The sequence below is a fragment of the Pholis gunnellus genome (assembly GCF_910591455.1).
Source record: "Pholis gunnellus genome assembly, chromosome: 20".
NCBI lineage: Eukaryota > Metazoa > Chordata > Actinopteri > Perciformes > Pholidae > Pholis > Pholis gunnellus.
Genome location: NC_136547.1, coordinates 11062287 through 11083994, shown reverse-complemented (window position 1 = coordinate 11083994; position 21708 = coordinate 11062287). Strand labels below are relative to the sequence as shown.

Below are 21708 nucleotides of genomic sequence, written 5' to 3'. Positions count from 1 at the left end.
GAAGATATATCCTCTAGGGCCACACTGACCAAGAGACGAGTAACCAAATGTAATGTTTAAAAAATGACTGTAATGTAATGTGCTAACACAACTGAAGTCTTTATTCTCATGGAGGGCACAATATATTTTCCCACCTTTCAATTTGCTAAGCTCATTAGCGACAGCTTGATTGATCTGCTATGGACCCTTTCTGCTATGGAGATCAAGGAATGTTCTGGCGTGTGCTAGCTCATTTCAACCTGACAGCATGAAAAGTGGAGTTGCATTACGGTTTCATTTGTCAGATACTTTTTGACACCATAAGGATCTTCAACAAACCATTTTCATGGTAGCAGGAGTATAAAGTAAGTTTCCGGGGGTTTACCCTGGCTGTAAGAAGGTGTGTCCCAGATTTAGGAAGCAAAAGCAACAACAACCACCACTTTCACATTGTTTTGCTGACTCAATGGTTTGACATTAATTTAGAACAGTTGACGTCTAAGGGGCGTACAAGGGAGGGTCTGTGGTGGGTACAGAAATGTTGTCATTCCACAAAGGGAGCCTGCTACATCAGCCACTCGCATGTGTGTCTGTTTCTGCTTGCTTCACCTCAGGCTCTCTTTCTCTCTCTCTCTCTTCCTCTCTTTCTCCCCCCCTCCCTCCCTCCACCCTGTGAGGCCTCTTTTGCACTCAATGACTTCCATGTGGAAGTCTCCCCTTCCCCCCACAAACTAAATATTTACAGCGGTGTGAATAGCACGATGCTGCTGTCTTTGTGAACAACAATAGTATTTCCCTTGTTTCCCACTAACTACTAGGGGACGTCTTTAAGGCAAATAATTCAGAATGGATTGTTTTCAGGGAAGGATTTAACTTCTAAAGAAGGGAATGTGTTCTTAGGAGTGACTCCAATAAATGTAGCTTAAAGGCTTAGCTCAGCATAATAAGCATGTGAATTTATGCTCACTGCTGTAGACTGGTTTACACCAAGAACCAAGTGGGCCATATTTCTGATAAACCATGTTGACGCTTTAATGGTTCGGTATCAGTAACACTCATATTTATTTCTGTAGTAATTGTGCAATTGCTTTCTTTCAGTCTTTGTCAATTTGTCTTCCAGTGCCATCACCACCTATAGCCAGACGGGTACAGGACATATCTTCGACCCCCCTGCCTTCTTCCTCTCTGTTGGTTATTTTCTTGGAGTGCTTGCCAGCTCCTTCCTCCTGGGGTTCATATTCACAGTCATAACAGCCCTCATATCCTTTCATCCCCTCCCATCTCTGCCTCTGCACCCCAAACTCAATTATCACCTCAGCATCCACTGCAATCTATCCACATCCTCGACTTGGTAATTGCTTCTCTAACAAACCCCAACTGTACCACCTGAAGAAAAGCATCGCAGCAAAGTCTTAAGTGCTCCTGCGACATTAACGGTTGCAGAGAGGTCGTCAATCAAGCCAATAGCCTCTGATGAAGTTTCGGCTTGCACTGTTGTCCAGCATTTCCCTTCGATCTTTTAGTTATAGGACTTTAGGATGAAAAATGAGGATGTGTCATGAGAGGTTTGGGGCACAGCTCAGCTCTTATTCACAGTGACTAATCTCTGGGTGCGGGCAAAGCACAAAGTGAGCATATATTTGATTTTGCTGATGCTAACCATAGCAACAGCCTGCTCTTTTGTTCTGTGTCCTATAACGGTAGTTTCTTAAAGAGACTTTAACGTGCAGTTGTTCATTTATCTTTTAATTACTGCTGTACCTGTCCTTGTTAATTACAGAAACAATCAGACTTGGGAGGGTGTTTTCATGATTGTAAGCCAACAGAGTATTTACGGGGGGGGGGATGCAGAGCAGCAAACTAAACAATTAGAAGTCCTAATATTGTCACATTCACAGTATTTAAACCCACCCATCTTCACTTTCTGTGACTATCACAAATACTAAACTTTCTACCTGTGTGGTCCTCTCTGGAACACTGTGTTAAGACTTACTGTATGCGATACAATGAAGCTTTGCCAGAGGGGATGCGGGACAGTGAGAAAGAAGGAGTGGGATGTGGACTATGTTATCTGTTGGGGAACGCGCAGAAAGGATCTCATAAAGACCCAGTGGGTTAGTCTAAATGTCAGATTTCCTGGCTTAGTGAGCAGCTTCTGCAGATGCTTTTGGTTCGCAGAGGCTGCAGAAAAATACTGCATCTTTCGGTGCATGTAGTCTGCCACAACAGCCATGAATTTGTGTTGCAGTTGCATTAGCCTCATGTGAAGTGTTGAGTGCTGTTTGATTACCTTCTTGTATATCTTTAACTCTCTTTCCACCTCACCAAATTCACTCGGCTATGTGAGAATCCACTGCTGGAAACATCCGTCTTCTTCCTGCTGTCCTGGAGCAGCTTCCTCTCAGCTGAAGCCAGCGGACTTTCAGGTGAGCACTGTATGACTTATATGTTGTGTGTGTGTGTGTGTGGCCATGTCAGTGCTTGGCAGCGTGGAGTTCAGACATAATACAAATCCTGCTGGTCAACTGCTGCCCTTTCCCCCTCGTGCAAACCTTCTCAACTGCATGCACTGACTCGCTCACTCCTCCGCAATATCAGTGGCTTAAGCAGCTGTTTGATTACCAAGCTCTGCTGTTTCAATGCATCTCTGTGGCCATTGGCACTTCCCAAACCTGGGAATGATATGTGCACTTGTCTGCTGTCTAGACTTGACCATCTGCACATTTCCTCGCACAAGAACAGATTGAAAAACTACACCAGCATTAGATGAAGGCCTTTCCCTTACATACTTTACCCTCTAAGAGTCCTTGGCATTGTAGCGAGTCAATAATGTACAGATGAGAAAGTATTAAGCCATCTCCTCTCTACAGGGAACTGCAGGTACCAATCCCATTCTGGGCTCAACCCCCATAACTCATTTTAAAATGGTGTCCACCCTACTCTGTCAGAGCATGTTTGTACCTTTAGTTTGGAGATGGCCAGAGATAAGCAGCAAGCCATAATGGCATTCTTGCCCTAGCTGTTTGTACAGATATCCTGGAAAGTCAAGACGTGCCTAGGTTTTGTTAAAATCAATACAACATGACCTTGCTTTTGTTTTCTTTATCCATCACCAAGGGGAGGTTGTATTTCTATTACATTGTTTTAGTTTTCACTTTACTGATTCCTAGTATCTGGAATCTTGGGTAGCTTATGTATGGGGAAAAAAAACAATTACTTGGCTCAGCTGCCTGGAATTGTCTTCATCTATTTCTTAACCAGCCAGTCGTAATGTAGTTCTGAAATATGAATGTAGAGTACATATGCACGCATTAGTGTTGTTGGTCCTCCTGGCCCGACCCGGCCTGTCAGAGGGATTCCACTCATTCAGCTGATGTTGTAGAGCTCCCTCTTTCTTGGCAATACTCCCTGTGGCCTGTGGAGGAGGAGAAGACGGTTTTAATGAAATAGTGCAACCTTTTTCTATTAGACCCAGATGCCCTGTCTATAAAGTACACCACTGTGAATGCTGCCCAGCGTGGGAGGCACACCGCAGCAAAACCAAGGGCAGTGATTCTCTCTACGCCAGTATCTGATGCAGAGCCTCGGGTATTTTTAGTGCAGATACAACTTTTCTGTACTGTATTGATACTGTACTACCGGGGCTAATAATAAAATACTTCATTTTGCCTTCAAAAACTGATTCTGATGCAGATATTTTGTCACAGTGATCTAAAAATGAGTCATATTGCAATCTTCAATGTTCTTGGTACAAAGCTAGACCCTAACAAAACTAATCTGATGAGTGCTACTCCATCCAAAGGCCTTTAATGATCTATTTAGGGTGAAGCGGCACCTCATACAGAGCGACCCAGTGAGCGATTGGACTCCTCCCTGGTGTCCTTTGGTAATCAAGGCGCTTTCTGTTAATTGCTGGAGTTTAGTGAGGGTGTGCCTAATGACCCTCAGCCTCGCAGGGAGCCCTGCGATCATTAATCTTATGCCCCTCATTATTATGGGATGCATCTCATCTGTTGCCAAGTACCCTGAGTCTCGAATGTGGATGGTGGATGATGTGTTACCTCCGTCAGTGTTATGTAAACCAAGGAGGAACCAAAATGAGATCTGCCATTTTGGCATGCTCCATTAGACTTTGTTGATCAGTGCTGGAAAGGACATTGTGCACAGGGATTACCAGAGGTAGCATAGTGCAGGTACAGGTCAGCATCCTAGTGTGACGGGCGAATGGGAAGAGAAAATAATGGACTGGATTCAATGAGCAGTCCGAACACAACGTGCTATCTTTTCTTTGCTGCCGTATTTATTATTGCTCGCTCATACCTCTAAGCATTGCTCCCCATCACAATAATTTCACATGTTTTCCATCTTCTGTGATTTTCTATCAAGGTAGAGGGAGCAAAAATGTGACAAAGCAAGCATGCCCTGTGAGGCATCAACTCACCTTTAATGCTGTACACGTTTCAAATTCCAGCTCTCTGCTGCAGCCAGCCTCCTCTTTACAAGCAGGGGCCCTAATCACTCCCTCCACCCTGTTTCCTCTCTCCGTAGAGCTGCTTTTCTTTCCCCTCTTTACTTTCGCTTGTCATGTGTTTGCCTTTTGTTAATTTCTGCTCCTCCGCGTCTGGCACGATCTACAGCGATGATGTCATTCTTTAGCGTTCATCATTCCCAGAGCTTCGTGTCTCTGGAGTAGAAATGGAAGTAACGTCTTTGGCCAGAAACATGAGGATACTTTGATTGGGTTGGGCAGCACATTTTGATTAAGCTGTTTTTACAGCTGGACTTCACTGGAACCAGGTGGCTACAGGGTTTGGCCAGTCTGATCTGGTGTCACATATTTTAAACTCAATTAGTAGCTGCACACAGGAAGATTCTTGGTTCTTGGACTGTTATGTGAATGCCTACATACATTGTTCTGCTTAATAGTTCTCATATTTTAGTTATCATGTTGACGTTTAATTTGAGAACTAAACTAGAAGTCAGTTTATCTGGTTGGAGAAATGCTGGGTTGAACCACGCAGATAAAGACTCTTTTCACAAATCATTTTTCTATGATGGAAGAACCTCCTACAGCATGTTCTCGACATGAGAGGCCCCAAGGCTCGGTGTGTTAACCAGCACACAAACATACACATACTCGCAACCTGATTACATCGCATACTCTGTACTAATTAGATACAGCACATTGTTTAACTCCCTTCTGTTTACATAATAGTCCTCCGTGACTTTTTCACACGTAATGTTCATGCTCACATTTACAACTAATAGATGTCATGGATGTTTAATACTTAATTGGCTATTTCCTCTTTTTGAATTTTCATTTATTTCCCCTGCATTTCGTTTTTTTTCTTTCAGGTATTGTGGCAGTGCTGTCTTGTGGCTTGAGCCAGGCAAGGTACACAATTCACAATTTATCCTCTGAGGGCAGGACCAGGACCAGGCAGGTGGGTTCATGGTGGGAGATTGAGGCCTATCCAGCAGTAGTTGTCTTACATAATTTTTCCGTTTACTCCCTTTGTTCACATTGCCTTTTGATGCAAGTGTTTGTGTCTTACGTGCGTGTGCAAGCAATCATTAATTGCTAGTGCTCTGGTTGTCCAGTGTGTCTGTGTGGGAGGCCAGTCTCTGGCTATCTGCTTAAAAGGCTGAGCACAGATGGAGCCAAGCGCACTGTCCTACTGTACCGGCAAGCTTCACAGAGGACCAAATAAATCAGAAGTACACACATATACTCATATATGCATTCATTATTCATTATCGGTGCCACAGTGGGGCCAACTGTTTATCACAGAAAATGCTTTTAAAAAGCTATGCAGGAGAGATGAAGCCTTTGCCTATAAAGTGGATTGGCTCTATGCATGTGTATGGTGCAGTATGTTTACTTGGCAGAATGCCTTTATCTACATTTCTATGATTTATACATGCAGCTGCAGCTTAAAGGACAAGACAAAGGGAGTCAGTGTATGCAGACACTGGTTGAATAGCTAGTAGGAGAAATATGTTTTTCTGTGGCATCTCTTGTCCTGTTAAGGGAGAAGGTACATTAATTCAATAAGATAGCTTTTTTACCAAAGCTTTACAGCAAAGCTGGTTTAACTGGTAAAAACAGAAAATAATAAATCATTAAGGGAATCATAACATCTGCTCTAATTAAATACAACATAAGGACCTTAATCAATATTAGATTTCTTATGCAGAAATGCCCCGTTAAAATAATTCAGATTCTATTTTCTCCCAGAGTAAATGACATCCACGTGTTTTGGTATGGCCTGGATCCTTACAGGAAATGTAGGACTAAGTTGTAATATTAGAATGTGTCATAGCTGTCTTTATAAGTCCATAAAGCTACTCTTTCACATTTCCACAGCTGACTTGTTTCAAATATAAATCTCTAACAAGAGAATGATGACAAAAACATGTTGAGTGCTCCATGCAGCCACATTAGGTAGCTGTAGATGGTGGCATTTGCTACCTCATAGGATCAGGGAATAACATCTACACTGGATTTGTCGTGTTTGTGTAAATCTAAGCCTGTTTACCTATTTCAGATATGATCCGAGTCCTTCACTTTCACCCCACTACACACACACACACACACACACACACACACACACACACACACACACACACTCCATCCACCCTGAACCCCTCCCCATCTCGGATGACCTTCTCCCTCATGATCCTCTATAACCCTTTTATAATTTGCAGCTCTTCGAAGTCTTCAACTTCCTGGGGGAGATTTTCATCTTCAGCTACATGGGATATGTATTGTTGACGTTTCCTCGCCATGTCTTTAAAGCTCTCTTCATTACTGGGGCATTTGTATCCTTTTCTTCTACGTGATGGAGCCTCTTCAGTCCCTGCTGTGCAGCCTTTGGATCCCAGAAATGATGTTCTGTTCCGGTTTGTTCTGTTTCTGCCACAATTCTTATATGCACAATCTTCTGCCACTTATTTGACTCGAGTGGTTTTCCTGTTTTCTATCCTTCCTCTCTGCTGCAGTGCAGTGATTTCCCCAGTCCTTTACAAAAAACAAAAAAATACTCAGCACTTAAATTGTACAAGTTTGATCCGGTGAGCTCTGCAAATGCCATTCAGTCGGTCTCCCGTGATCACCATCTCTGCAGATTAAGATAATGCAGTGAATAGTTTGCGCTGAGGAACGCCTTTAAAACAGACATTTAAATAGATCTTTAATTATTGTTGCTGCTGCTTGTTTCTGTTCTCTAGCAAAGCTCAGTGGAATAAAGATGTTTGCCTGTTTGAAATAAGCTCAGAGTAGTTAGGTTTGTAGTGGATTAATCACTGTATCCCTGTTGAGTTTGAAGATACAATCTTGGTAGATCTAGAAACTCCAGTGAGAGAGGTTTCTGCTGCTCTGGTTCTTGTTCCATGTTCTGGTTCAGGAAAAATCCATGCATTCATCAATGCTATTGATGAATGCATGGATATTCTCAGTTTTAGATCACTGTGAATGTATTTAAATTTTGGGCTGTTTTTCAAATGATACATGAAATTAGAAGACGTCAACTTAGGCTATGGGAAATTGTGATGATGAGCATTTTGAATGTGATTCAAAGGGATGTATGTGATTCATTTATATAAATTTGACACAGTTTGACAACACATCCAGATACTTCCAGTGTATCTTCAATGTAGTTTGCCCGAAGAAAAATGTACAGCCATCTAAAACATCAACCGTAAATGGCAATGTGGGGGAAAAATGCTCAGAATCACAGAGCAAGAACTTGTTAGACTCAAAAACCATGCCGGTAAATTCATTATAGAAGATGCCCCTCTGGCTGGAGTTTCTGCAGACCAGAATACAATGCAGCTACAATACATGCTATGTAAACGCAAAGCCATCAGCCCCATAATGATATTCATCACATGTTAAAGTTATACTATCATAACAGATGTTTCGCATTCACAGCTGCTGTTGTACATGTCAGCTTTAGTTCCTGAGGGGAACAGAGGGGTAGTAATGGACTGCTGGCTACAGTTGTCCTTGCCTGAGAGCTGGCATGACCACAGCGTATGCCTGAGGAAAGAGTCTAGAGGGCTGTTCTTTCACAGTCCAGTGCCCAGATGGCCAGCAATTATTATTACAATCCATCTTCCACCATAGGGTCAAAGGGGCCAGAGAAAGAGTCGACAGAGCAGATTCTTTTTCCAATCCTCTTATGTTCAGTGTGAGGGTCTGCCAGCAAGAAAATGTTTGACTCGAGCTTTGAGCCTGTTAATCTTTGTCCGCAATTGTGCATCAATAACAAAAGCTTAAAAGTGAAAGAAATCTGGCTAACTACACCGACTGGAATCTGACCCGGATGTACAAACAAGAATAAGTGGAGGTCTAAGTCTTCTTGTACAATTCTCAAAGTGTCTATAAAAATGAAATAACCCCAGTGATTCAACCCTGTTAATCGCTCTTTGGTTACGCAGTAGATTTTTATCGCCATAGCTAGTCTTTGCCAGTGATAATGGAGATGGGCTTTATTGGAAATGAGGCTGAGATGAAAGTGTTTAATTACCTCCATTCAAATAGCTCAGAGGCCTTTGATAAAGAGAAATGACTGCTTTTGGGAGCAGGATATTGCTTTTGAAAATCCATAGGGTGCTAAGATCTAATATTGACTGCAGGGTGCGAGGAAGCTCTGTTTTAGTAAAAGCCTTGTCAGACTAAGGTCCCCTGCCTAAAATATTGTAGAATATTACTGTAGAAAAGCGTAAATCACATCCCCCTCATGATGCTAAAGCAGGGGTAAGATTATTTTTGCACCAAAATTCAAAGAGGATCTGAAAAAGTGTTTTTTTTAAAAGAGTAAAAAGCTTGCCTGATCTCTTGCAGCCCGGCCTCCTCCGGTTTATTGCCTCGACACTAACAAGAACCTATCGGAAGATCTCCGGCTGCACTCAGGCGCATATGAGGTTTTAAGGGGCTGCAGTAACTTTTCCTAAAAGTATGACAAAAGATGTTAAGTGTATCCAGGATGGCAGCTATGTCCCCGATAATTGTACAGATATCCTCTCACTAACTCCTGCCCAGGACACTTAGCATTCAGTCCCATCCTATGTGAAACATCAAAGTGTGTGTGGAGGGCAGAGACAGCTGGCAGAGCCTGATTGGCTTCATGCCTCGGCATGGTGCCACACTGCTGTGTTTGCATCCTAAATAGAACATTTTCAGAGATAATTTTTTTTGTATGTGTGTGTGCCCCCGTGCATATAAGTTGATATTCACGGGTGTACTTTCACTGCTTGGTCTCACATAGAATAGGTACTTTTGTATTTATTATGGAATTATCGCATGTATTTTGTCTGAATTAATAAAGCCAAACCGTATTTATCAATAACTTACCTTAACTTTAACTAAGACTGCAGACTCATGCATACATTTCAGACAAATGTCTCTTGTTTTTGTCATATGAATCAAAGAAATTGTGATTTTCATTGAAAAATAACCATATTTCCATTGCAACCTTTTGACTCATAAGTGTACTTCCTGTATTCTCCTTAATCTGCACTTATTACAAACAGCTCTCCATCTTTGTATCAAGAGCCTGTAACATCTACCCCATTTCATTCCTCCTAAACCTGGGACGAACAACCAAGATACCTGGCACCTTCCAGCACTTCATGATGTTTGCAGGTACAGTGCTTAATAATAACTATCAACATTATTCTGATTTGTTTTAGCAACATTTAGCATTTTTTGGACCTTGCTGAAAAATTGAAAAAATTAAAATCTCTGGCCTTTATTTGATAAATGTTGTGTCGATGATATTTTTGCTGCAAGAAAACCAATTTATCCTACGAAAACTCTTAATGACTTAATTCTCTTCACTGCGAGAAGCTTTTCGCATTAGTGAGGATGCCGAAAGATTGTGTCCTCTCACTACCCTCATTACAAAAGACATTTTTACATAAATCGATATCGTCAGAATCTTTTTTTCTAATGATTCACCCGCAGCCTTTTCTGTTTTTGTGTCTGTATTTTGGAGAAGACTAAATAAAGTATCGCCTCACTTAAGTGTCTAATGGTTGAAGCTGTGAGCGGTTTGATGATGCAGGAGAAAGGAATATTCAAGTGATGTGGGATAGTGCAGCAGCAGCATGTTTTGCTGCTTGCCTGACCCACTTTACCTCTTACATAAGAAGGTTTCTTTGTAAAAAAGAAAAGAAAAAAAAACCTTGTCCTGCTATTTTTCAAAACTCCCCCACTGCCACTACCTCCTCCCCAATCTGTTTCTCATGACAGCAAAGGATTTGCTTTGTGCATTGTTTTGGCTTAAGGTATTATGTCACCACTGTACAGCAATCCAGAAGTTTGTTTTGGGGCTGTTTGCTGGTGAGCAGCTGGTCAATACTAGTGATAGTCAGGTTGTAATCTGTTACCCATGGAGGGAGCTATTAACTGGATCGCTCTCTCCTGCCCTTTTCAAATAGTTGGTTGGTAGTTGGTTGTCTGGTAGTTTGACGGATGGCAGTACTACAGCTGTTTACTTAGAAATGTCTGCTCTGCTCTTAGGTTTCAGGGGGGCTGTAACGTTTAGCCTGGCAATAAGAGACACATCCACCGAGGTGAGGAGCACCATCTTCACCACCACTCTGCTGCTGGTCGGCTTCACCATCTGGGTGCTGGGTACCGCTGCTGATCCCATGCTGCGCCGTCTGAACATCAGGTCAGTGCTACCACCTCACCGAGTGACATAGTCGGTATGATGCAAGTCAAATCGTTCTGTCTCTCCATCCGGCTGACACACACACACACACACACAGACACACACAGCTTAATTAGACTCGCATTAAGTATTCACCCCACTTAATATGCAACAGCTCTTTGTAAAGCTTTTCTCTGGATGCTGTAATGCCTCTCCCTCATCCCCTTGCTGCTCAGCCGTACATGGGCTCTTAGCTCTGTGTGCAGCTTGCCACGCTGTACGCAGAAATTCTTGTATACACTATTCTGTAGCTATATAAAGAGAACACATTGTCTTACACAATTCTGCATACTATCTGTGGTGGCGTGAAGGATGCAAGGCAGTAATTAGATACTTAAATTATTAATGTGTAATCTAAGGCCCAGATTACAGTGGTATAATAGACAGCCACAGGCAGTGCTTTTGAATCTCCAGTGGTTTTCAGTTCAGTGTGTGTGCACGTGTGTGTGTGTGTGTGTGTGTGTGTGTGTGTGTGTGTGTGTGTGTACGTGTGCGTACATAAAATGTTTTATGTTATAAAAGAATAATAGAAGAAGTAAATAAAAGCACTGGTACAAAACAAGAAGCAAATCAAGTTCAGTAAAACAGTGATATTGCCCAGTTGGATATTTCTGAACTTTATTAAAAGTGAAAACATAAAAAAAAGAATATACAGTATATCCAAATGTGCAAACTCTGGACCATTTTTGAGCATTAAGACGATCTCTTTCTCTCTTTGAGCTACAAAACACAGACAATGAAGCAGCTTGTGATGTGAAACAAAACCTGGAGGTGCTCTGTTGTCGAAGAACTGCAGATTGTCCTGGGTAATTCAATCTAGCAAGTTGTTTGTTCGAGCTTTTATAGCCAAGGAAAAGCTTAATTTTAATGTAATGCTAATGTTTATGACCAGACAAAGAAACAATATCTCTGTAATATCCCCCAGAGCATCGTGGATTTGTATCTCCAAACATGGGTCTCTTGTTCTGTGTCTGTTGAGCAGCTTAAGGACTTTTTGCTCTGTTGTCTCTAGATGCTATCTGCACCAAGAATGTGTAAGAATTGAGGGTCACAGATTACCAAATGCTGGTGAAATCTGTTTCCGGAAGATAAATTCCAAAGGGGTATTAGTAGTATTTAAAACAATAATGCATGAATGCCTTTTCTGTCACAGTCTCTCCTGCTCCTGATTGGCCTGTTACTCTGCCTCCACACTTAGTGACGTTCACTTCATGATTTTTGTTGCCTGTCTTTATATCACATTAAAACTAAATATGCGGCAAAGACAAAAGAAGCTATATATATGCCGGGAACGCCACTGTGGGCTGGGGCGGTGTTATCAGTGGTAACCGTTGTATAAGTGGTTACCGCCAGCCAGCGGGACATGATGGGAGGGTCTCGCATGCACTAACACGCCCGGCTACCAAAAAGCAACAACAGAGAGGCTCAGATTACAACACACACAGACGGGGTTCGACTTCTCTGCTCGAGACGGCATTACTCCACTCTATCTTTAAATAGCAAATAGTTGTTTGCGGCTATATTAATGTTGACGTGTTATAAGATATTTAAAACACTATGGTAATAATTTGTGTTTTGAAACCGATGAGAGAAGCACAGAATACAGAAATTGTGGAATAATAAATGTAATGTAAATTAAAGCTGCAAGCAGCATTGACCGGGCCCTCGCACATTCACGCACGTCGAGGGTACTGGCAGGACTCTGGAGGACGCTGCCGTGCGTTTCTTTGACCATCAAACACTGCGTGCATGAGTTAGATGATATTTCCTGCGTCGACCAGCAGCGTAACAAGATCGCGTTGACAGGTCTTAAGCCTCAAATGTGTTGAGGGTACCTCCAATACAATCATAAATGGAAAGCCTGTTAAGATCATCAAGAAAATGAATGTGCGTGAATGCACTTCAGTGTTAGTAACATAACAGACTGTCAGTTTACTGGGATGGGGTTCAACTCCCTGCAGTGTCCTGATTTTATTTGGACTTACATGAAAGTTAAGAAAACAGTAGTATCATTTGCTTTTACTTGAACACTTTAATTTAACACCGTTTTCTTTTTAAGCTCTTCTGTAACTTTAGACTGTTTTGTGAAGCATTCATTGTGACATTTAACCTGATTCTCGTGTAGAAGCTCTGGACAGATCATTTATACTAATGTCGACTGACATGGTTTGAAAACCCACTGTTATCTAACTTTTGCTCTCCAAACATCTTAGTTTGCACATATTTAGATCAGAGAAGTCTTTTTCTCATGGTGTGCCCACAAACCCTTTTAATAAGTTTAGTGTTTGGGCCGCTGTAATTATAGAATCCTGCTTACGTCCGTGCTTATCAGTAGGTGGCGCTATGACTATGAGTTAATATTAGCATGCAGAAGTCCTAAAGTCATGACAGTCAACAACCATGTCAAGTTTGGGACAGTTTTGACAAAGTACAGTAGAGTTACAACAGCTTGATGGATGATGGTGAACCATGTAAAATGGCTGCCACACCAAATCCATGTCGTTTGATGAAACCTAAAGCTTTTAGTAACTTTTAATCACTAAGGTCTTGAGATTGTTCTGATCAAAATCTAAGCTGATCTGATTAATTCCCTAGGAGGAGTTCGTAGTACAGCACCTGGAAATGGAAAAAAACGACACTATAAATTCATACAAAATTCAAAATGGCTGACTTCTGGTTGGGTTTAGAGCTTAGAGCCCTAAGACCTTTTTTTAAGTCTACATGTGATACACCTGCTTCCCAATTTGTAAACATCTAGGTGAGACGTACTGCGAGGGCTGCATCGGCAAAATATTGTAGGGGGCGCTATTGAGCCGACTTGCCACTCTGACACATTAAAGTTACATCAGATAACTACATTCATGATTTTAAATGTGTTTGACAAGTTTTGTTATGTTTTGAGCATTTTTAGCCCCTCAAAAACACCTTCATTTTTCATGGCGAAGAATGCGTCGCCACGGCAACAGCTTTTCACGAAACAACAAGCTTTGAGTAACTTTTCATCACAAAGGTCTTTAGATTGTACTGACCAATTTTGAAGTTGATTCGATTATTTCCCTAGGAGGAGTTCGTTAAAGTACACACAATGAGACAGTGTAGGTCACATGGGCGGTTCACTTTAATTACTTCCCTGGCAGCAAGAAAGGTGAACAAACAGGATGCTGTATGACTAATTAAAGCCTGTGTATGGCGAGGACGAGGGTTTCATCCCTCCACCTTGAATGCAATTCTTTTAATCAGCAGTCAAGAAGCATGAAGTAGAGCGATCATTTCCTGTTTCATAACGCAAGAAAAGCACTTTGTGTGTGTGTGTGTGTGTGTGTGTGTGTGTGTGTGTGTATGTGTGTGCTGGCTCAAGCGATGTGCATGCAGCGTGGAAATGTGCATTTCTTCCAACTGCTGGGCATGTTGCTGTAGTCGGTGCCAGGAGACCGATGGAGTAACGCCCTTGAACTCACGACAAAAAAACTAACACTCCACACATGAGCTGGCATCACTCACAGTCTCCCAAAAAATAACTGGAGACACAGAGAGACAGGGAGAGAAAGAGGGAGACAGCCTCTATATGCCACTCAATATTCACTTTTATGACAGAACATGGATATTTTTGTTTTTTCACAACTAGCCTGGCACTCTCCATAGTTCAAAAATCTACCAGAAGTGCTTCTACTAGATGTTTTAGAAAGTACGCTTATTTACTTTCTTGCCCAGAAATTTAGCTGAGAAAATTGATACCAGTCATGTCTGAATACTAAACATGTTAGCTTAGCTTAACACAAATAGGAAACAGCTATCCTTGATAGCATGCCAAACTTGCTAAGTACACAATGAGACAGTGTAGGTCACATGGGCGGACACACACACACACACACACACACAGGTGCGGTCTCACTACCGCACCTGTTCGAGAAAGATACTATTTATTTAACCTTTTTTTTTCTCATGGGAAAACTCTGCCCACACTTAGCAGGAGAGGGGAGAAACATACGAAAGGGTTGCTTGGGAGTCCTACCAACATTAAACTCTGCAGATACATACAACACACCAGCTTACTGGAGGACAAAATGAGCAGAAACAAAAGGATGACAGCCCTGGAGGCTCTGGAGCACATCCTTGATCACGACAGTGAAATAGAAGAGGATGTGTCTGAAGATGAAGACCATCTTGAGGTCAATTCAGATTATAATGGTGCTGATTATGAACCATCAGATGAGGAAACTGACATACCTGTTCCTCCAAGAGAGACATTCGTGTCAAAAAATTTTGAAAGACAGTGTTCATCCTCACCCAACACATGTCAGCCAAGACTGTCTAATGCAAATATTATAAAGACAGAGCCAACATGTATTTGCACAAAGCACACCGTGACGACATGTCACTTTTGCGCTGTGTAGACACACACACACACACACACACACACACCTCGTTCATTGTGCTGATCTCTTGTTAATTTTTGTAAATGTCTATTTCTTAACACTATTAGTAAACATAAGTAAAGTTTACTTTCAATATAAATCCTTCTGACTCATTTGGCTTGATTTTGAGTGAGCGCGTCAATATGACCCTGAACAGCAGAGGTGTCTCATCTCCATTTATCTACATCACCCCATGAAAAAAATAAAGTTTTAAAATAATTTAGAGAAAAATACATGTTATGGTAGACTAATGCAATTTACATCTAGGTTTTTCCAATGTACCTACAAAATAGTTTGAACATGTATTTTTCATTAAAACGAGTGAGTTATCCTCATTGAACTATGATCTATAGAGGGGGGAATTACTTCATTCCACTAAATACTGATTGAATTGTTAGTAAGGGTGTTGGTGATGAGGTACAAACTATATTTATTAGGATTTTTTGGTTTCTGACAACTTTTGGATGATTTAATTAACATGCACCGGGTCATATTGACCCGCGAACACCATGGCTGTACCTAAGAAACGAACATAACAGGAGGGTTAACCCATTCAGTCCTGTACTGTGCATGTGAGCATAATATAGCAGGTCTCCCTATGATACAGTGTTTGACATTTGTTACAATATTATTCGATATTACACAACAGTACCTATCCCTGGAGTGGAATGTGTTGAAGAAATCATTCAAGTATAGTTCAGAAGTGGCTGTGGTGTTGTGAGTTTATTAAAGCATGCCGGCACACTGGTGACCTCACAGAGCAGATCTGAGCCGGTGAGTTGACCCAGAACAAATGAAAAAGAAGCATTTTATACAGGGAGCCAGAGTAGTGTTTAGACTGCATGTAAATACTAGAAAACTAGGGAACATTATGACCAGACATAATGTAATTACAAGTAGAGACAAAGGGCAGGAAGGGGTCATTCACATTCAGACCTGCAGGAAGGACACACAGTTGGCATTTGGTCATTCAAGGGGTCGACACAGCAGGGGAGGCTGAAGTAGCACCTAGGAGTCATTTAGTTAGGAATTCTGGCCACAATGTGTATTCTTCATCATATGCCAGTACTTTTGCAGCGGCACACTGTTTGCTGAAGGCAGGTTCCGCTTGAAAGTGGTAGTTCACTCTCAGACAGGCACACCAGTGCCGTCTCTTGATGCCTATGCACATTTTATGTAAATTATTTTTATTCACGAACAGTGATGCCGTAAATGTATTTCTTTGGCTTTATTAACAAAGTAGCCTAACATCTGTTTTATCATCAGGTATCGGTCCCTCCCTCTGAACAACAGCAGCATACCGCTCCAGGGATCGGTACATACCTCTGAACAGTAGAATACCATCGGCCACTTTTCGATCTCAGCGACACTCCCTCAGACACTGAATCAAAATAGCATTAAGAGTGAAACGCTGAATTAAAATAGTATCAAGAACATTGTAATAGAACTGCATCACAGTCTAGCTTGTTAACAAGTCTTATACACCTTAAAAGAGGACTTGACTGCAGCGTCTGGCTGGTATCCTCAATTTCTGATGACGAGTGACTGTAAAAAAAAAATAAATAAAAGCACGTCGAGGGTACTGGCAGGACTCTGGTTGACGCGGCCGTGCATTTCTGTGACCATCAAACACTGCGTGCACGAGTTAGATGATATTTCCTGCGTCGACCAGCAGCGTAACAAGATCGTGTTGACAGGTCTCAAGCCTCAAATGTGTTGAGGGTACCTCCAATACAATCATAAATGTAAGCCTGTTAAGATCATCAAGAAAATGAATGTGCGTGAATGCGCTTCAGTGTTAGTAACATAACAGACTGTCAGTTCACTGGGATGGGGTTCAACTCCCTGCAGTGTCCTGCTGATTGGATTTGGACTTACATGAAAGTTAAGAAAACAGTGTCATTTGCTTTCACTTGAACACTTTAATTTAACACTGTTTTCATTTTAAGCTCTTCTGTAACTTTAGATTGTAGTGTGAAGCATTCATTGTAATATTTAACCTGATTCTCATGTAGAAGCTCTGGACAGATCATTTATACTAATGTCGACTGACATGGTTTGAAAACCCACTGTTATCTAACTTTTGCTCCCCAAACATCTTAGTTTGCACATATTTAGATCAGAGAAGTCTTTTTCTCATGGTGTGCCCACAAACCCTTTTAATAAGTTCAGTGTTTGGGCAGCTGTAATTATAGAATCCTGCTTACGTCCGTGCTTATCAGTAGGTGGCGCTATGACTAGGAGTTAATATTGGCATGCAGAAGTCCTAAAGTCATGACAGTCAACAACCATGTCAAGTTTGGGACAGTTTTGACAAAGTACAGTTGAGTTACAACAGCTTGATGGATGATGGTGAACCATGTGAAATGGCTGCCACACCAAATCCACGTCGTTTGATGAAACCTAAAGCTTTTAGTAACTTTTAATCACTAAGGTCTTGAGATTGTTCTGACCAAATTCTAAGTTGATCTGATTAATTCCCGAGGAGGAGTTTGTTAAAGTAGAGCACCTGGAAATTGCACAAACGACACTAGAAATTCATACAAAATTCAAAATGGCTGACTTCTGGTTGGGTTTAGAGCTTAGAGCCCAAAGACCTTTTTTTAAGTCTACATGTGATCCACCTGCTTCCCAATTTGTATACATCTAGGTGAGACATACTGCGAGGGCTGCATCGTCGAAATATTGTAGGGGGCGCTATCGAGCCGACTTGCCACTCTGAAACATTAAAGTTACATCAGATAACTACATTCAGGGTTTTAAATGTGTGTGACAAGTTTCGTTATGTTTTGAGCATTTTTGGCCCCTCAAAAACACCTTCATTTTTCATGGCGAAGAATGCGTCGCCACGGCAACAGCTTTTCACGAAACAACAAGCTTTGAGTAACTTTTCATCACAAAGGTCTTTAGATTGTACTGACCAATTTTGAAGTTGATTCGATTATTTCCCTAGGAGGAGTTCGTTAAAGTGCAGGGCCTGGAAATGACAAAAACGACACTAGAAATTCATAACAAATGCAAAATGTCTGACTTCCGGTTGGGTTTAGAGCATGGTCCCAAGAGACTTTTATTTAAGTCCACATGTGATACATGTGCCCACCAAATTTTGTAAATCTATGTGAAACGTAGTGCGAGGGCTGCTTCGTCGAAGTTTTGTAGGGGGCGCTATTGAGCCGATTTGCCCCTCTGAAGCAATAAAATCATATTATATAACTACATTTTGGGCTTGTAATCTGCGTGCTGAGTTTGCTTATGTTTCAAGCTCTTTTAGCCTCTCAAAATGACCTTCGTTTTTCACGGCGAAGACTGCGTCGCCACGGCAACGGCGTTTGACGAAACGTCAAAAGCTTCATGAACTGGCATTATGAACTTCTTACATTTGTGTGGAAGTAGTTTGATGTTGATCTGATTTACCTACTAAGAGAAACAAGACAAAGTATAAAGACTTTAACTTACTGTTACCAGTAGGTGGCGCTATGACTATGATTAAAAATTGGCCTGCAGATGTCTTCAGGCCTGGAGTCTAATCAAACATGTAAAATCTGGTAAAGATCTGATGATGTGGAGTCAAGTTACATCAGTTTATTCGTTCATGGCGAAGGATCGCAATTCGCCGAGCCGCCACGTCGCCGCCATCCGATAACTTCTTACAATCTTCACAATGAAGCATTATCAAGGTCTTAAGGCTTTCCTGGCAACATTTGAGAGGGATCTGATTAATCTGTGAGGAGCAGGATGTCAAAGTAGAAAACGTACAACTTCCAGTTGCCACTAGGTGGCGCTCTTACTATGATTCTAAATTGTGATAGAGATATGTTCTGAGTCAGGATGACATGACATATGAGAGATTTGGAGCAGATTAGACAATGTACGGCCGAGTTACAACAACTTCCTTTTTCGTGGCGAATGGTGTTTTTTTGACACCACGCCACGGATACATAGTTCGATAACTTTTTGATCTTTGAGTAACATTTCACTGCCAAGGTCTCAAGAGCAGACTGAAAAAATCTGAAGTCGATCGGGTTAAATCTCTAGGAGGAGTTCGTTAAAGTATGATGTCTTGAAACGGTCCAAAAACGTCATACACTTCAAAATGGCCGACTTCCTGTTTGGTTTAGTGGAAAATTCCAAGAGGATTTTTTGTACGCCCCATCACGTTCCACATACCTACCAAATTTCATACAGCTAGGTGAAACCCAATGTTGGGGCTACTCAATAGGGGGCGCTAGCGAGCCAATATTTCATAACGCAGCTGGACACCCCAATCAGACTGCAATTTTCGCAAATTCTGGCTTGCATGCCAAATCTCGAAAACTTTCCAGTATCCCAAGCACCTCCTTTTTGCGACGAAACATGAAAAATAATCGGAAGAATAATAAACATTACGAATACAATAGGTCCTCCGCTCCGACTACGTCGGTGCTCGGGCCCTAAATAGAAATGTGAAACCCATAGCTTATTGAGTGAATTGGCATCCAGGGCCTTTAAATTGGCTGCCGAAACCAAAATGAAAATGCATAATGTGACAGATATTTTATGAAAATATATTTATTGGTTTAATTCGACTTTTTGCAACACTTACCAGCCCCCGGCATGCTGTGTAAGCCCAAATCTTCACACATATTACTGTTTTACTTAATGCCTATCCTCCTTGCGTGTGTGTGTGTGTGTGTGTGTGTGTGTGTGTGTGTGTGTGTGTGCATACAGTACATGTGGACCTGCGGATATCTGTCCTGAATACTACACCTCTATTGACCACATATTTCTATCCCTCGTGACACTGCTGTCTTCATGAGTAGTCTTTCTGGAGACCCATCACAGGACACTGCGTCGAGCCTTCAGGGCTGAGAATAGCTTTGTTTTCCTCACTTCCCGTCCCAAACTCCCTCCTCATCTCCCTTCCCTCATCTGATTGCATGAAGCGAAGGGACAAGTAACAACTTTGAAAGACTTCATTTTGGTGAATAATACATTACATCTCTTCACCTGGAGCAGATCTAACTTCCATTCAATCTCTGAAATGGCTTTGTGGAGGAGTCTTGCTGTACTCTGTGTGAAATTACTCTGGTCTGTTTCCCAATAGTAACTTTAAAAGACCTACCACAGCAGGCATCAAATAAAAGAAAAAGAGGTCGTAAAATGCCTTTTGCTTCCACTTTGTGAAATGTGTTCAACAAAGCTTGTATATCACAGGTAATAAGGTGCTGGGTGTATGTGTGTGGGTGCTGCAAAGCAGGGCGGTCTGTATTTCCTCAGAGAGGAGATGGTCATGATTATCTGTCTCTTTCAGTCTGACGTATGTGTTTTGAATTTCCAATTCAAACAGTAGACAAGTGGACATGCGTCACAGACAGATGTACTAAAAAAACTACTGATTGCGGTTCATACTGTATGCTGGTTTCATCACTATCAGTCCTGCTGAGGTAACCCAATAAACTAGAAGAGCAAGAAAGAAAGTTTCCAACGGCAAACTAGAACTTATTCCGTGTTATAACTGAGGCTCAAAGGAAAAACATATCATGTCAATATAGGATGTCATTGTTTGTTCCACTACTCGGTTATCGCAAGACTCTCACAGCCGGCCCACACATACACATACGCACAAACACATTTATGCAAACACACACTCATGTATGCATGCCATACAGGGGGTAATCTGAGCTGAGCCGGGTGAGCCGTCTGTCAGACTGCGATGTGAAATGTGTGTGCTTCGTGTTTAGATGGATGATTAAGGCTCAAACCAGAAGAGGACTACATAGTAATAAAAACAAACACTGCCTCCGCTTACTGTTCAGTCAGACATCAGACTTTGAACACAAACAAAGGCAAATTTCCTTTAATGCCGAGACTGTCTGTCTCTCCTCCTCCCGCCAATTCCTCTCTTTCATTCTCAATTTCAAGGTACATTATTGCCCACACTTGAGAGTTTCATCATGCCGCTGCAAAATAAAGTGATTATTTACACTAAACTGCATACAGTAATGAAAATGTATTTTCCACTATTGTGCAATTGATAGTAATTACTAATATATCTCATCCCAATTCACCATGAAACCGTATATAGGTCATTTTCCTTTTCTCTGGTTTTCATATTTTCATATCTGCATTGTCATGCTTGTTGCCTAAGACCAACCCCACAGACCTTTCAGTCAATGGTGGTTTTACTCTGCAAGGGGACCATCCGTCTAAACTGAGAAAGAAATATGAGAAAAATAGTAATGTAAAAACAAACATAAAGGGGTCTATTGTTATTGAAATGCAAATGCAGGCAAGGATGAAAGCTCAACCGTGGTGCAGTGCAGCCCAGTCTGCAAGAGAGCAGTCTTTTTTTAGCTGTATACGTTAAGGGTTACATGGTGTCATTTTTTAAATGGGTGCATTGTGGAAATGATAAATGTGGTAATATGTCTATTGTTGGAGGTTACCTCTAACTAACGGAATGTAAATGTATCTTTGGAGTGGACAATGAGTTGCACTAATGGTGGTTGGGTTTATTTGTGTATAGTATTTGGTGCACCACACCTGGTGCTAATTCATAATTAATGATTGAATATTACTGGCTGTTAGTCAGTAAAAAGAGGTGATATTGAGAA

The 21708-nt window shown here is 41.5% G+C and overlaps 1 protein-coding gene across 1 annotated transcript in view; it reads left to right on the top strand.

The window, feature by feature from the left end:
- LOC306712050 (sodium/hydrogen exchanger 9-like) overlaps nt 1–21708 on the top strand; it is a gene marked incomplete at its 5' end in the record, with an annotated part of 58022 nt that overhangs the window by 15469 nt on the left and 20845 nt on the right. The window contains one exon of the mRNA XM_079181149.1: nt 10515–10661. Within this exon, the coding sequence (XP_079037275.1) occupies nt 10515–10661 (147 nt within the window). The remainder of the gene's footprint in view (nt 1–10514; nt 10662–21708) is intronic.